Source organism: Pecten maximus, chromosome 4 (assembly GCF_902652985.1).
Source record: "Pecten maximus chromosome 4, xPecMax1.1, whole genome shotgun sequence".
Lineage (NCBI taxonomy): Eukaryota > Metazoa > Mollusca > Bivalvia > Pectinida > Pectinidae > Pecten > Pecten maximus.
In genome coordinates, this window is record NC_047018.1 from 50,578,813 (window position 1) to 50,597,317 (window position 18,505).

General features: G+C 33.9%; 1 protein-coding gene across 1 annotated transcript in view; it reads right to left on the reverse strand.

The window, feature by feature from the left end:
* Positions 1-14,480, reverse strand: part of LOC117326617 (receptor-type tyrosine-protein phosphatase mu-like) — a 66,510-nt gene extending 52,030 nt beyond the window's left edge. Inside the window, exons 1-5 of the mRNA XM_033883376.1 lie at positions 14,402-14,480; positions 12,026-12,229; positions 8,238-8,483; positions 6,053-6,151; positions 5,226-5,321 (exon numbers count right to left, since the gene is read on the reverse strand). Of these exons, the coding sequence (XP_033739267.1) occupies positions 5,226-5,321; positions 6,053-6,151; positions 8,238-8,483; positions 12,026-12,229; positions 14,402-14,480 (724 nt within the window). The remainder of the gene's footprint in view (positions 1-5,225; positions 5,322-6,052; positions 6,152-8,237; positions 8,484-12,025; positions 12,230-14,401) is intronic.
* Between the last annotated feature and the right edge of the window lie 4,025 nt (positions 14,481-18,505).

Sequence of the window (18,505 nt, forward strand, 5' to 3'; positions counted from 1 at the left end):
AATTACCAGGTGTGAAATTCAGTGAGTTTCGATTTCCTTACAAGCGAAAAATATTCGTATCTCAAAGGTTTGTCTATAGAATAATTAACCTTAGTTACTTCATTCATATACCCATGATGTTGAACATTTACTCTATGAATCTTGTCTGGGAGTTACTAATCTTTCATGGACACGTTTTATCAATTTCGGAGAATTATCCAAAAATCACAAATAACGGTATCTTCAAGTGTATTTGCAACGTATTCATTGCTGTTTTGGCTAATAAAAAATCAAAATGTTCAGCATTTATTTCACATCCTGTATGAATTGCATTTTAAACTTCTATTACTAGAAGTATTATAACCGAACTCAATACTGGTACATTTGTATGTAACAAACCGGTCATGCCTTCATAATAAAGGCTATATGATGTAAGTCGTTATAAACGGCCCGTTATTCAAATGTCATACACGTTACAACGACCCGTTAAAATAAAAAAATATATTTAAATATACCTGTTATATACGACCTGTTATAATAGAAAATAAGTAAGATGATACACGTTGTATTTGGCCCGTTATAATAGAAAATTAGTAAGATGTTACATGCTATATATGGCCCGTTATAAAAGAAAATTATATGTCTCTGGTTTCGGTAGGACTTGCTATTAACTAATTCACAAATATTACTAGAAGTATTATAACCGAACTCAATACTGGTACATTTGTATGTAACAAACCGGTCATGCCTTCATAATAAAGGCTATATGATGTAAGTCGTTATAAACGGCCCGTTATTCAAATGTCATACACGTTACAACGACCCGTTAAAATAAAAAAATATATTTAAATATACCTGTTATATACGACCTGTTATAATAGAAAATAAGTAAGATGATACACGTTGTATTTGGCCCGTTATAATAGAAAATTAGTAAGATGTTACATGCTATATATGGCCCGTTATAAAAGAAAATTATATGTCTCTGGTTTCGGTAGGACTTGCTATTAACTAATTCACAAATATAACTCAAAAAGTTTATTTAGCACTTTCATTTTTGTTGTCTAATTCGCATTAATTGCAGGCACGTGTTCACGTTTGTTTATATATATTTCCTATATGGCGGCTCCGATCATGTTCAATTTGTGACGTCACAGGTCAGAGGTCACCAAAACGAGGTAATCGGCTTTGGGCTTCAGGGGACCTTTTCACGAAAGTTCGTAAGTGTAATTTTGATCGTAAGAGAAAATTTAGGATTACGGTGGTTTTCACAAAGGAACTTACGAAAATCTTGAGTGCAAAATTCATCGTAAGTCTACGAGAGCACATAACCCACTCGTAAGTGTAAAATGTTACTCTTACGATGAAAAATTCGTCGTAAGTGTGATTCTTAGGGGTAAAATATAAAGTGTTTAACAAAATGGCGACAGTGGTCTGTTTATCCCAAAACAAGCACGCATTAGTCCTAACCCCTTAACTCCCAACTACGCCAATAACACGTCGGCGTTAGAGCAATGGTCGCATCCCTACCTAATGATGTGATACAGTAGGAACACAAATCGACAAATTTTAATGATTTTCACATACAAAATACTATTATATTATACATTTTGAAGCCAAGAAAAAACTGTTCAAAGTACACAATACTATCATTCATAACGTACCTAAAAATGATCAAAGTTTTCAGAAATCCGTATTATTTGAACAAATCACCGCAGGAACTTGACGTCATGCAAGAGCGAGTTGATAACACAAGCACCTGCGCGAATACGATCGACAGCAACTTGCAACTTTTTGTCGTTTTCATGACACAATAAATGGTCTTAGTTTCATCAGGAAACATTACTTTTGTAACTAGATGATTAAAATAAAAGCACGTATTTTGTTAACAATGATAATAAAAAGATAAATAAATAAATAAAGCCGGCGACAGCAAAAGCTATTTATAGTAATCGGGTATATCCCAGATGATCGGTTGCTAAATGGTGGACAGACATGTGACTGGTGCCGATTGTTTTCGTGGATCTCACATATTACTGATACAAATCGTCATCGTCAACTAAACTTACAAACTGTGAAGTGACACTGGACATTGTGAAGAGCTACGTACAAAAAACAGACGAAACAGTCAATGTAAAGTAAGTAATAATGAATTAAAGTTGTTTTATCACGAGAATACAAAATGTGCCAGCAATATCCTACATGTAAACTCTATAAATATAATATATATATCTTTATGATAGTGTTTTTCCTGGCACAGAAAAAAACCTCAGAGAACTCCCAAACTACATGTCTGTGCATACTTAGGATGCATTGTAATTCCGGGCAAAATCTGCCATACAACGTAGAAATAACAGTTGATTTCAATTGATTCTAATAATTTATTGTGTCTGCATCATATTACTTAAGGCAACATTGTTATATATCATACATAATTTTGTCAATTTAAAAAAGCCATGGGACTCCTGGATTTCAAAATGGAACTCCCAATTTTCACATTACAAAACCTAAGGGGCATGTCTAAAAAATAGTCAGAAATACCTTTTGTCAATCTATATATTTCTGACTATTTTTTTTAATATAAAACTAGACATGCCCATGTGACACAACTACAAGGAAAACCCTGTCACAAGTATCTACATGTAGGCCTAATGTTAATTTTATTTGATGTGTTACAAGATAGGTATATATTGGGTCCAAATGAAATCTGACCAGTTAAAAAGTTATTCATAAACAACTAGTCTATTTAGTTTTTGTTTTATTCTTAATTTTGATTTTGTTTTTTGCTTATTTTTGTTTGTTAGGGATGGGAGGGGGTGCTACACCAAATTGTATGATTGCTGTGTAGTCTGTATCAGAATTGTCAATATTGATGCCTTTGAATTTAATTTAGACTTTCTACTTTTGCATCAGTATATTACATGCAATTGTATATGATCATACAGGTACAAATAGTAAAAAGTTCTTGTTCTGTTTGCCAATTTTCTGCACATGTTTATATGTACCAACTAAAATTATATTAATTTGTTTTTATTTTATTTTACATACACACAAAGTGAAGAAAATGAATGGAAGATTAAAAATGAAACATATTCTATGTAGAATTTCAGTTTTGCAATAGTGGTTACATATAATTCAGATAAATTGCCACATGATATGGTTGAGCCAAGAGGTGATAGAGGATTACTGAAAAGACGAAATAGTTGTTCTTCGGTTTAACTGTTTTCATTGACATTAATTAACCAACTTTGTTACAATATGTTGTGTCAGACTTTATTTATGAAATAGACTGACATAATGTTTTGTTGTACAGATATATGTAGATGAACATTTGATACATGTACATGATGCAGTATGCATTCTATGTCATTAAAGGCTGGCAACATTGTGGAAATATTTTGAATAAATCAAAGATAGACATACATGTACTTGTGTTGGTAAATATATGCTGGTTAGCTAGTACTTGTATACATTTATCATTTTCTGCTTCATTATGATTAAGGATGCACACAAGATTTAAAAAAACAAGTCATTGCAAGTTTTTAAAATTGTCATTGGGGAGGGGACACTGAAGCAAGGTTATAATTACATGTTTTTCATTGGCGAAAGTAACCCGAGTTTCCTCTGGCCTCAACACCAAATATTAGACACGCTGATAGACAGATGTATTTTTTGAGACATATAATGATCTGACCATCAAAATGTCTAATGAAACTCATGCCATGTGGAAGGATTGGTGTTTATTTTTGTTTTTCAGAACATTATTATTAGTGTTTGAAATGCAGTCTAGGTGGAGGGATGGGCGAGTTTAAATTTTTTTAAAGTTTGTTGTAAGCTTTTTGAGTTATCCTATATTTTTATTTTTGTAATCTCTGAAGTTATTTTTACTTCTACAAATATGGGAAAATACAAATACAGGACCATGGAAAACAGGATTTTGATGTAAAACAAGCAAAAAAAAAGACATTTGAATATACCTCAGTTTATTTTGTATTTCAGGCACTGGTCTGAATCAGCCTCAATTCTACAATAAAGTCTGGCTTAAATAATGAGAACATTGGCTTTGGATGATTCTGCTTAATGACTTAAAAGGTAAACTAAGAGATTACCTTAATTATATATTCTCTACAATTAAAATGTTGATATAATAGCTTCTTGACTTGTTATTTTGTTTATATTGATCATAATTATCTACTTTGCCATCCATGTGTATGTGAATTCATTTCATATACAGTACTTCATTATTGACTGTATGTCTCATTTGAAATTTTGAAGTGAGCATTATATTGGTCATGTTATTCAAAATAATTCAGTAATGCCTTGCAAATCAAATATTTACTGTAGACAAAGGAAAGAGAGAGATAGAGAGAGAGAGCGAAACAAGAGGAAAAAGAAAAACTTACAAAAGAACGAAAGCATATAATGCATTAAAACAAAAACAACACAAAAATATTTAATAATAGACGAGTAAATTATTGTATTACAATCGCATGCTTGATGTGTAAAAAAATATATCGTACCGTAGTTCTAATACAGTATTCATAAAGCCACGGTACGATATTTTTTTTACAAATTAAACATGCGATTGTAATACAATAATTTACTCGTCTATAATGTAAATTTTGATTAAAAACTACATATTCATGCCAACAAGTGAGACATTTCTCATAATCATCTCCCACAAGTACATGATCGTAACTGCAGGTATTGCGGAAGTTAAAACGAGCGGTCTACGCATGGGCTTCAAAAACGAAAGTAGGTTGCTAAGGAGAATTTTACTCGTAAGTGTAATCGTAGCAGTTTTCGTAAGTGTAAAACTTAAGAATTATCGTAAGAGTAAAAATAATCTTACGAGTGCTTTCGTGAAAACCACGATAATCGTAAGAATAATCGTAAGTGTAAAACTTAGGAACTTTTGTGAAAAGATCTCCAGGTGTGTTTTCGAGAAAAATCGCAATTACTCGGTAATGGGTTGGCCGATTTTGATGCGGTTTTCGGCATTCGTGTTTTTTGACTTAACCGAATAATATATTTAACTAAATAATTTCGTTCAGGGTACACTTTAAAACTGTCTTTGAAGGTATATTTGTTTGTTTGAACTAGCTGATTTAAAAAAAAGGTAACAAGCAACACGGAAATCTTATTTTTGTTCTAAGTGGAAAATGGAAATATTTTCTTAATATTATTTTGATTTCATAGAGAAATATTCAATATCAAAATCGAAAAAGGTAGAAGTTGTTTCTCACCGTAACAGTAGCCGTTCACATTCTCACATAGACTATCCAGGCAATTCGTAGAACAATTCTGTTCACATCTGATGCCATACTTCTGAGGAACACAATCTGACAGCAAATATTTATATATAATCATCTGTTCACTATATAAGCTATGATATAGAAATATAAGAATAAGTTATATCGATATTTTTTTATATATGTTTCGCCTGTTGATTACAGTGAATGTCACTTTTGACCCTGCAAAAATTCAGATATCAACAGAATCAGATATTGCACGAGATAACACCTGACAGTACACAGCTAGTTAGCTTTACCAGGTTAAGTTAAGTTGCCTAGTTGTGTCCTTGGTTGTCTATAGCATTAATTTTTGATTCGCCGGCTTTCTGTGCCGGATTGTCTATTTATACTCTACTTAATTAGACTTTGTTTGGAAGGGAGCAAATATTTTTCGATCTAGCTTCTTCCGTCATTACAAATACATATTTGAAAACGGTTAAAAGTACCATATATCTGTTAACTTAAAGATGAACGAAAAGCCAAAAAATATACCAAGAAACAAAAAGTATTAAGTAATCAGATATCGAGTACCATAATGATCATTCTGTGAAATATCCTTAATTTTAGAGGAAACAAAATTTTCGAGAAAAAGATTGATCTGATTGTATCTACATATTCTAAGTGCCTTCGATAAATCAAGTCATCAATTAATCGTTCTTGTTGCAAGTTCATAGCTTCAGTAGTGAATAAAATGTTTCAGCAGTTAACTCAGTGTGTGACTGACATATTTGTATTTTCTTTTTTGGTATTGTATATGAAGATAAATAATGGTAACTTACAGAAACAGGCACCTGTTTTGGAGTTACAGTTACCGCCATAACACGCTGGTGGACACAGATTGTTACAGTGTCCGTCACCGTATCTCCCTACTTGACATCCTGTTGAATGACAAATTTATGATTGTTAGTGCTCACAAGCAAATTTATTTCATTTTCCAACTATATTGTTTTTGATCTGATCATCATCTATAATACCCCGATAAACTGTATTATATTAGAAACATAGCATACTATTACCCTATATTAATATTTAAAATCTTAAATTAGGTACAACTTCGGAACACTTCTATTTTCAAACCAATTATAAAATTGTTGTTTATAAATTCGGAAGTAAACAACAACACAGATGACTAGATAGCTGTATTTGAAGTTTAGGGTCCTTCTCGGCAATGCAAGAGGGAAATTATGGCAAAAATAAGATGCTTACGTATGCGTTTACATATATTGGGACATGTATGTTAGGGAACATTCATTAATGTATGAATCTGAGACATGTTTCATAATTTTTTTTTCATAGTCATGCAAATCAGCATTAATGATTTTAAACTAGGAAGGCATTTACAGGTAACAACCACGCTTGCATATTTGTTTTCGGCTAGGCTCAATATTCCATGGTGGTGTGACAAACAGGTTTTAACCTTTCCAGTTCTTTATTTGTATATATGTTATACAGTTTAATTCGTTATAGTACCTATTTACTTCCGTTTTTCGATACAACCTCGGTGTCGATCGGTACTAAGCGTGTAGCATGGCGTGATTAGCGCGCATGATATTCAAACATAATATAGACAAAGACGGTGTTTCGTCTCTCAGAGGGTATGTAAAGCCTCTGCTAGCTTGTTAGTTAGACAGGATTTTGACTTCTGAGAAAGCAACACAACAACAAAGATCAAAAGGTACGTGTAACGATGAGTTGAAGTGAGACAGCAGATTGTATACGTAGCTGAGCGGTAGTATAGACAACATACGAACCCTGCTATAGTGCGCAGACGCTGTAACTCGTGCTCTGTTCTGAATACTGGTACCTTGGTATGACTGCGACTGTGAGAAGCGAGGTGTTCTAGCTGGTGTGTGTGTGTGTGTGTGTGTTGTACGAGTTATGTTCCTTTGAGTGGGCAGACGTAGTCTGGTTTTAGAGTACTACTAGACAGAGAACTGGGTTTTAAGAAAACTGAACATTGCATGTCAATGTTCCTGCTCACATAGACGATACTTTGCTATAAGAAAGGAAATGTTTAGTGTTGTTTCGATAAGTGGTATTGAGTAGCTATATGTAGAATTTTCCCCCTTACTCTACATTTATTGTATACAAGTTACCTTTCTAAGTAAGTTCTGCTGAGAAAGGGTGCATCTGTTCATATTATTGAGACCATTTTTTGAGCAAGTCATGTTCAGAATATATTTTTGTATATATCGGTAGTTGTGAGCACCCACTTAGAATACAAATAGGGGATCCCAAAAAGTAAATGAGTACGAATCTCCTGCACTTCACTAGTTATTATTGTACTATAGACTCGAGCGTATATATCAGTCAGCATAACGAGAGGGGCGGAGCATCTGGTCCTTATGCCAATTTAGTTACATTTTCTTCATATGTAAGCCTATATCTGGTCTGTATATGGCGTTTCTACAGGTGATAAGAAGGTTGTACGTTTTCTACGTGACAGGCTGTAACAAGGTATATAAACACCGGTAAGCTTAGCTAGGTTGATGACTGGATTAGCCTTCCAAAGCGACGTTTCATCAGTATTTGCTTTTGAACATTTGAAACCCGTAAAACGGTGAAACATATTCAAACTTATGAATGTTTTCTTACATATACGTCCCGATGTACGCATGCGTATACGTCAGCGGCTTATTTTTGATAGCTCTAATTATACACTCACATGAATACGTGACAACAGTATGTGAAAACAGAACTAGACGAGAGATCTTCTCTGTAGCTCGATCAGTTGAGCATTAGATTAGTAAGCAAGATGTCCTTGGTTCTCTCCCTGACAGAGAAGATGATTTAGATTGAATTGCTAATTAACTCTGTTACAAGGGTATGTACAGTAGATTCGGGTTAGAAAAAATACTATTTCATATTGGGAAAAGTACCTTTTAAATGAAAAAAAGAATTGTGGTTATACACCACCTCACCTGATCATTTATTTAAGCCAATGTTAAACAGAATCATACTCACCAAACACCTGTACCTCACACAACTCCAGAATAGCGTCATCATAATACCAGCTGTATCGTTTTGTGTTGTTTCTATAGTTGTACACGGTCACATACCAACCTACATACGGGCACTGGTGTGTCACCACCAGCTGTACATCATCTTGAATACTACTAGTGTCCACAAAACACAGGACACCATCTGTTGGCGTCCTGGTGTCATTAGATACATAAAGCTGGTATCCTGCAAATCTGTGCTTAAAACCATCTGGAAAGAAAATAAAAATCAGGAGGCAGACAACCACTTTTAAAGGCACGGATGAGGATAAATGTCAATATACAAGTTGAATGTTATCAATCCTAATCTGACATTTTAATTGGGTTTCTGATATTTGGTATTCTTCTTGGGTTCACCAATAGCAAATTGCTTAGCATCACAAAGATAACCTCCTGGAAGGCGATTGGTAATATTCGATACATCACGTTCCTAATACGCTTTTCTCTGATGGTAAGCGGTTATGACAGGAAGTTGTTACTGGTTCTCGTACAGTACCGAAGTTATTCAGAGAAATTGAAATTAAGTTATAAAGGAAGTTCATCTATAAAGAATGTGTGTGGATTACAGCCAAAATAGCGAAACAGTTTTAGATGACAATAATGGTTCTCGTACAATTAATCACTGGCAGTAAAAGAGTTATGTTGGATACTTCCCAACGTCGCAATGAATACGTATATGGTACCCAGGACTTATTGAAACTTTGATGAACGAGCGAGTGGCCAGGTGTAAACCCACATAACGACGGAGAGATCTCGAGCAGACAAACTGACATCTTGGAAATACATTTTTACATTCTGACTATATTACTGCACATTTTATTATCCAGTTCCCCTCGCTATTAAAAAGCAGCACCTTTAGATACACTTTTAAGGTAATAAAATATCAGATTATGTTAAATTTGATCGTCTGTCAGACGAAAGACCCTGTCAATTCATACTAAATTTCAAACGATATTCATTAGAATTATGTATGTATATAAGATAAATATATAATCTTTACATCAGTATGTACTTGTCTATTTGTCAGTCTGTCTGTCTTTTTGTATGTTGTTTGTCCGTCTGTGTAGTTAGTCATCCCTTTGCAGAAGGGAATAGTGTGTTGTATTTTTGAAGAAAATGTATCGGTCGCTTTAACCGCTCTAAACAGTGAATCATTAATATAAATTTATTTCAAGAAATACATATTGTACACTTAACGCTTTGAATTTCAAATTATGTTCCGTATAGATAGAATGTAATGCTTTCAAGTATTCTCAACAAGTAAGCAAAAGTCAAAATCAAACGAAAAATCAGAAAACGGCAAGTACCTTGGCGCAATACATTTTTAGATACATTTTACTACACTATATAATACACTGTTGGATACATTCTAGTTACAATACAAAACACTGTTAAATACATTTTTTTTACAATAAATAAGGTTTAATTATCCGGAAAATAGTAAGGAGCTTATCAAAACAGGTAACATATACCTTGCAAACATTTTCATTGTAGTCTATAGATAGTGTCGATGACTTTTTTAAATGACTCATATACTCTATGTAAACCCGAAATCAAGAACACCAAAGACTCTATGACATCAGCCGCTTACCCAGGCTCTGCTAATTACGTAACCAGCAAAAACAACTCAAAATTATTTGTATGACAATTTGAATTTCTCAATTTGTAACGTCCGCTCTCCATAAACACGGGACGTGAAAGTTATTTTGGGATTGTTGTGTTGCGATAAACATAATTCAACGCAGGATATAAAGTTTACTTATATTTATTAATCCACATGAAAATCCCGAAGGTATAATCTAATCCTATGAAGTTTAATCCATCTTCCCCACTATCGCCGGCGCATTCACACTTAACAGTTCACACACATTCAAACAAATCAAAAGCTACATACTTACATTCGAACGGCACTCAGGTCCGTTTAGTCTGAAAACTATTGGAGAACTCCCTATGCAAAACGCCCAAGTCTTTTTATATCTCCCAAGGGTTAATAAATATGTATAAATTGAAGATGTGGTCAATTGACCAATCCTGACCTTTTACCTGAAATACAGGCGTCTCTAAACCCCTATAACGTCATTTCTAATTATAGCTCTAGGCACTAACCACTGGTCCAACGGACCGCGCACGTGTGCTGCATAATAACGACTGACTTCCAGGTGCTACCGTTTGGTTATTTGACATAGACAGCGAATGAAGAGTGTAAACCTAAAACGGGTTAATTAACTACTTATCTAAGGGAAGCAACTCGAATAGATTTGGCTGACTATGGCGTATACATGGGCTTTCTATACTAGGTAACGTTGAACATCTAACATGTAAAACTTGTCTTTAAATAAAACGTACCTGCTTAACTCTTAAATATCCACAATGACTCTTTCCTAGTTCACTACAAATTGTTGATTATTCTTTTCTACATGTATATTGTGACATCCCTGCTTCCAATACCAACAATACTAATATATCCCAGTTGAATCAATGTCCAAGGACCTGTTATCATGATTTCCGTGACGGTTGGATTCTAACGAACAAATGAACAACGCGATACTTCGCGAGATGCAGGTTGATGGTGTCAATGGCAAAGTTTCAAAGTCGAAATAATTATCTCAGCTGGCAATATTCTATTTTATTATACCTTTACGGTTTTTTCTCTATATAAAAGTAATGTGATAATTTGACTATCAGCCTCGAGAGGATTGCGCATGTGTTTCCAGGACTATCACACCGTGTGACAGTTGGAAAAAACTGTCACACGGCAAACTGTCACACCCCTGCTGTAACGTCGTCAGAACGTTTGAAAGACACAACGACATGCAAGCGCTTAATTGACACAGATTGTTTGTTGTTGCAGACGGTAGCCTAACATTTTGTTTTCTCTCACGAAACTGTCAAACATGAATCAACACATGCGTTTTTAAAACGCCACAGAAGTAGAGATCGAGTCATTATTAACGGAGAGAGATAGCCAAAACACTAAAAGGGTCATACAAACGTCTGTCAAGTTAATGGAGGACTATATAGCAGATTCTCATACCAGCACAAACATCTATATAGAGAAAAAAAAAACGGAAAGGTATAATAAAACAGTTATCAAATGGGGTAATTCGGGCAATAGTAATTTTGTCAGCCCCTCATCAACAACGGTTGCCCTCGGGCTAAAGCCCTCGTGCAACAGTTGTTGCTTCGGGGCTGACAAAATTACTAACGCCCTCATACCCATTTGATAACTGTATAGTGTTGTGCCCTATGAAGCCAGACATATTTGATGTTTGCCTGGTGGTTCACGAACAAAGTTCTCATATCGAGAATTTCACACAATTAAATTGGACCTAGATTTATATGGTGTTGTCAACGAGACCGAAGAAGCTAAATGTCAGGGAACTCATAGTCTCATACTCTTGTAACTTTTAAGGGTCTCAAATATAGAATTTATTGATATTTTCCCCTCGTTATTCGACTTTGAGCTACCATAGCGGTTCAGCTATAACATTGGAACCCTCTACTGTTATGCTACTTTTGTCAGGAGACCGAAGATGTCTTGATATTCTACTTAAGAATAATTGATAAGAATAAGTCATTATTCTAATGTTTACAGTACAAATATTGTTTGTGTCCTAGTGCTATTCATTAAGTATTTCGTAAGTTACAATTATAAAGGAATGTGCTGTTTAAATGAGTTTGATAATGAGTGGGATCTAATCGAATTAACTTAATATTAAATTATAATATTTTTGGTAGTGACACTTTACTCACCTCTGTAGTAAATTTTTATCCTAGTAATGGTCATCAGATCTCCCAGATCAACACGCCACCAGGCCGTGTTTTGACCGGCCTTCGTATGTGTACAACAACCAGCATCGAAGTCAGTTAGACAGTTATCCACAACGTTACTGGCTACATGTTTACCGCTCCCCTGGTCACTACTTTGATATGTTGCTTTAAGTAATGCGACGTTACCTGCAATAAATGAAGTATTAGTTCAAACCTGATGAATTGAAATTAACGAGGGTTCTGACATTTCTAATCATATTATCATCCGTTGCCTTGAAGATGTGATTAAATACCTCAACTTAACCGAAATTCCAATATGATAATTGTTCATCCTTGTATATGTGTTACAATAATAACCCTCCTTATTGCATTGGCAAAACCGACTATATTGGTAGATAAATGCACATTAATGGTATATGGATATTACCTCTCGTATCAATTTACATTTCAAATGCATACAAAACATTCTAAAAACATTCATTAACTATTCACTTAGATGGTTTTTTTTTTTATTACTGTTTCATATTGTTGTTAAGAAACATAATCAGGTGAGGAGAAAAATGGTATGTGCCCCCGTTCATGTTCAAATTCTCCGCGAGTTCATTCTTTGATCTTCTATGGATAGCGTTAATGAATGATTCGAGGATATTATTCGTGGAAACTTTATTTATTTCCCCTCTGAAATAGCTCTAACATAGAAATGTTACAAGACAAAAACAAATAAAAAATTGAACCAATAAAAGACATTTGTGATGCGTTTTCTGTGATAGGTAGTGTACATCTTTAACCGAAATTCCAATTTGATATATTTTATTCCGACTATTTCATGAAGTTCTGTCCATATTACACTGGCGATATCCGACTGTTTTTAGTAACAAAAATAACACGGATGGTGTATTAACATCACCTGTCGCATCAATTCACCACACGATTAAAATGCATAGAAAATATTACGCAAATAATTCATTAACTGGTGTCTGTTTCAGTACCATTTCCTATTTCATCATCTCTCCCTGTTCAGGTTCAAAATTTCAGCGTGCTCAAACAGAGATTTTAATACCTAAGATAGGACAAAAAGTCAGTTAATAGTTGTAACGAAATAAGTTGATATAGTTAATAGAATTGAAATAAATTAAATACAAGTAAATAAAACAGTAAGTATCAGAGGAAGCCGTCAACATTCAACTCGTGAAGGTGAAGGGAGAACGTCATTGGAGTATAAAGATTTTATTTGTATTTGGGAAATGAGATGAGTGGTGGAGAGATGGGGAGATAAGGAAGTTGGGATAGCAGATATTAAAATAGTGAAGTACTGATAGGCTGCCACCCAATGTAACACAACGTGAGGTATAAATAAACTTTACAAACAACACACAATAGACTTGTGTTGTGTTACATGGTCGAAGAAACTAATATCATTTACTAAAAAAAAACCAGATTTACGTGTTAACATGCTATTACGTGGATTTTAAAATTAAAAATAAAACTTCACAAATGCATTAGAAAGATAAACACCAATGTTAAGATAATATGTGTGTATGAATTGATTTTTTTTTTGTATTTATATAACTGCTCATTAAGATTCATACCAGAAATCATATATAACTTTTTGTTTCTGCTGGCCCGATGACAATGATTAATGCTATACCAATATAAATGTATCCATAGTGTATATATCATTGTCATTTCACATTATCGTCTGTTGTATCTTGAAAGGGACTTGTGGATAGGTCCAAGGTATTATTTATGTGAAGTAAACAAATTTATTGCCAGTGAAATACAAAAATTTATCAAACTAATAAAACTTTTATTTTCACTGCAGCGATGAGCAGTGAAAATATAAGATTTTGCATTGAAAATATAAGTTTTCCGTTTTTGACCAATCAAAGTTAACCTTTGTATTTACCTCGTTGTAAACTTGTTGGTTTTTCCAGTCGAAGCGGAGATAGACAAATTGGTATTTTGCTGTATTCCCACACTTTTTGACACTGATATTTTTTCAATGCTTTCATTTTTTTTAAGTATATGAAATGCAATAAAAAGAAAATTGAATGGTTTCCCATTGAATATAACATATATTTCACTCGTATGACAGAATATATCGATATGTTTCGTGAAATATGTTATATTAAACGAGAAACCATTCAATATCCTCTATGTAGTATATTTACATGATGAATGACATGGCGATCCTAGAAGTGATTAATGTCGGCTTTTACGAAACAACATACTGGAACACTCTTTACTGACCTATCCAATCAGGAAGTAAAATAACCTACCTCACATTTAGTAGTATTAACTATAAACATGTACGTTGTTTAGTTTTTACTAGTTTAAGTTTGCATATAAAGTACTTACTTTCAGATCTTACAGTATAAAATATGACGAAGAGGACTTGGATGACATCCCTTCCTAACAATATCTTTCCCGTCGCCATTCTGAGTTTAATGGCGACTCTCCACATCAACAAGGAAGTGAAATGGACAGTGTTTAAGTTTCATGTTTCCAATATCAAATGACTGTTTTGCACGAGGTGTATTTTATAATGACAAAGCATACTTGTGCCAAACTATTGAGTCAATCGCTATTTAGACGGTGTATTTCATTGCAATAAAACCATACAATATATACACACAGAGTTCTGTTAACACTAGGCGTAAAATAAACTGCCGATATTTAAACCACGACGTTTAAATGTTTAGATTGCAATCTAGCTGGTAATAATTCCTTTTTGAAGGCTATCGGTTTGACAATGATTTTTATTCCCGCTTTGAGTCGAGTGTTCTTATAAAAATTCCATAATAAAAAACAAGTATTTTGAATTTAACTCTAACGTAAACAACCATATTATATCTTTAATTATGAAGCTGTATTGTATTGCCTTAATTGTTCAGGCCTGTCTATTTATGACATTCTGTTCTCTGATCTTTGCTTATACAGTCGAACCCACTTAATGTGAAATCGGATATATTGGAATATCGTTTAATTTGAAGTGAAATTAAATCCCCGTCCGAATGCCTTCTTTGTCTTTGTATTGTTTCATCGGTTATTTTGAAATCGGTTTATTTGAAATATCGCTTTATTTGAAAGGAAATTATTGCCCCCGGCAATGCTAAACCATTGTTTATGTATCGCTTAAATTGAAAGTCGCCACGACAGGCTTCGATTACCGGTCATTACGGTACGTGCGTCCGATCAAAAGACAGATAAAAATGATATTCTGATTTACACAATACAAATAAATTGTGACTTTTAATTATTAAATGCGTTTGTTATGTGCATGAATCTTTATGTTTACGAGTATACCTTGAGGGACACAGCTTATTTTGGCTTCTGCTACATGTACAGTATACATCGAAATTGACTCTGATTTAACTACACGCGAGACAATTACAAATGACGAGGCCATTATTAAGGATTTGACAGACAATGCTAACAACGTAACCAGAACAGTGATATTGACAACAACCCTCAAACAATTCGTGAAAATCCATCTATCACCGACGCACAGGTCCGATTTCAGACGATAGTTTTCGGAAAGTAGCCCGGATGTACCGGAAACTTGTTCTCATGTGTGTCCGCGAACTCAACATAAACAAAAACAAGCAACAGTCGAAAACGCCTCCCGTCGAATTTAACATTATTTCTAATAAACCGTGAAACTACTATCATTTTGGAATCGATTGTAAATACTAAGTAAATGTTGATTAACTATATTGAACAATGGTGTGTTGTTTGACGTAACGCTGTACTGAAATATGTCGGCAAAAGGCTGGATCCCGGTTATATTGAAAACCGGTTAATTTGAAGTATTTTGCCATTCCCCAAGCATTTCAATATAGCCGGGTTCGACTGTATATGTTTAATGTGCATTCGGATTGTACCAGTATCTTATATAATATCTAACTGTATACGGTCCTACTGTTCTCTGACTTTATAGGGCCGTGTACCCAATGACTGGTCTAATTTGGTTAGTTTATAACGACAAAGTGATACTCTAAAGTAAACCAAACAAGCGGCTTTTGCAAAATGGACAAAATTTATTAGGGTTAGGGTTAGTGTGAAAGAGTTTGTCATTGCCATGGCTGCCAATTACTATTGTGACTTTAAATTGATTGAGCATCCGCCTTATTCGCCTGATCGCGCTCCATCAGACTTTCAATTATTTCCAAAACTGAAAACAGCTATTTCTGGTTCTCTTACCATAACCCTAACATGCAGTGGATTACTTTCTGAAAAGCCAAGAAAAAAGAAATCTATAAAAGTGGCATCGAGGCCCTTAAACACCGTTGGCAAAAGGTGTATAGATACTGAAGGGGATTATGTCGAACAATTATACAATATGTCCGGCAAAATTAAAACCCTTCAATACGAGGCTCACAAATTATCAATTAGCCTTCGTATATTTCATTGTGTATTTTATCAGAAAGTCTGTGTTGAATAATTAGAGTTATCTTCAAAAAACTATGTGTAGAACGTGCTAGGTTTGATCAATATATAGTCATATCAAGTCAAATGATATATGAATTACCGTATATACTGTCAAAGAGAATATAGGAAGGCTTTGTAGTACATATGAACTCCGTCACCTGAACCTTGTAGATTACCTTGATGAGTCTGGAAGTCCTTCGTCCTATGTAAAAGTGATGAGACTTTAGGGGGCAAGATAACCTAAATAATCCACTACCTTTACAGTGTTTTACATATGAAAACCATTGAAACAGACTGGAACTAACAACAAACGCGTCGTGCGACTTTAAGAAAAGACCATGTCATAACACGGTTACGGGGGATAAATAAACTTTTAGCAAAAGAGAAAAACGATAACTCATTAATTAAGTAGAATATATCAATTTATATGTGAAATGTGTTATAGAATCGAGTAAGTTGGAGTTTTATTATTGTGTATGTTCTTAGGTAACCTATTTTATATATTTTTGTTTATATACGAATGTTTTTGTTTATATTTTCTTCTTTCTCTTGTCAGGAAAGTGTATAATTATCTACATGGACATACTATAGACAGCCCTCTCCTAATTGTAGCTTACATGTATATATTACTCGTAAGAACTTACTTTCAGATGAAGCTATATTAAATATGATTCTACCATGTTTGCTATGTAACGCCAGTTTTGATTGGTTTAAAACCATGTATTATTTTCCAATAACCCACGCTCGTGCCAATAATACACGGTCGTGAGTCACGGCTGTTACAATTTTATATATCTAATATTCACCTGTTATACAAAAGGTTACTATAGCCGAGTGGGCTAATGGGTTAGTCTTTCAATAATATTTTATCAAGAAGCGAGTTCGAATCCTACGGAGGCCCCTTTTTTTCTTTTTTTTTATCCTTTTTTTTTTTTTTTAATTTTCAAAATCAATGCCATATGATAGATGCTCTTATCGTAGTACTGTATTGCCTGTATATTTCATCAACAAATAATGCAATACTCAAGAAATAAATTACAAGGTTTTCTAGGGGTTTCTTTGCTGTTTTTCTATTAGAAAGAGGTCGATCTCAGAACTAAACAGTACATGGTAGAATAGAAATAATCAACTTTGACTCGTGTATTGTTGCAGGATATACAACTCGGACTCGGATATTTTGCAATTTTAATTTAAAAACTCAGGCCTGCGGCCTTCATTATTAATTTAATTGCAAAATATCCTCGTCCTCGTTGTATATCCTGCAACAATACACAAATCATCGTTAATTATTTCTTAAAGAACAGGACCATGATCACACCTTTTCTTAACAATATATTCCTCGTCGCCATTTCTGAGTTTATGACTCCACATTAACAAGGAAGTAACACGGAAATTGTTAAAGGATTAAGATCAAATAGAGGTTTGGACAAGTTGTATTTTGTTATGACTATACAACCACGTCTGAAAGAGCTATTTAACACAAAACCTTCATGTATGTGGACCTAATAATACAAGCTTACAGCGGTAACACGTCTGTTTTCAGCAGGCGTGCTTTAAAAATGTTTAGCTTGCACTCTAGGTGTTTAATGTCATTACTTGTTATTTATCTTGCTCTTCAAGTCTGTCGATTTGACAATGATTATATCCCTGCTTTGAAAATACAACACTACTGTTATTATGAAACGTACTAAATCACAAAACGAATATTATTGTGACTTATAATATATATCTAACTACATACGCTGATATTAATGTGCGTTCTGATTGTAACATACTATCTAACATCTAACTGTATATAGTGATATTAATTAGCGTTTAAATTGTACCATTATAATAGCTATTATATCACTGTAGGTGATCACATTTGAGATAGGGTATGTTTGTGACAATAGTTTAATTTTCCCCTCATACATATTTTGACACTATCTTATAATCAAGGGAGGCAGCTCCTTATATAGTAGTCTGGTATATCTAAAAGAGAAAGAAATGTTATAATAACATTCTGTGTTTGCCCATATGTCATTTGTTAAC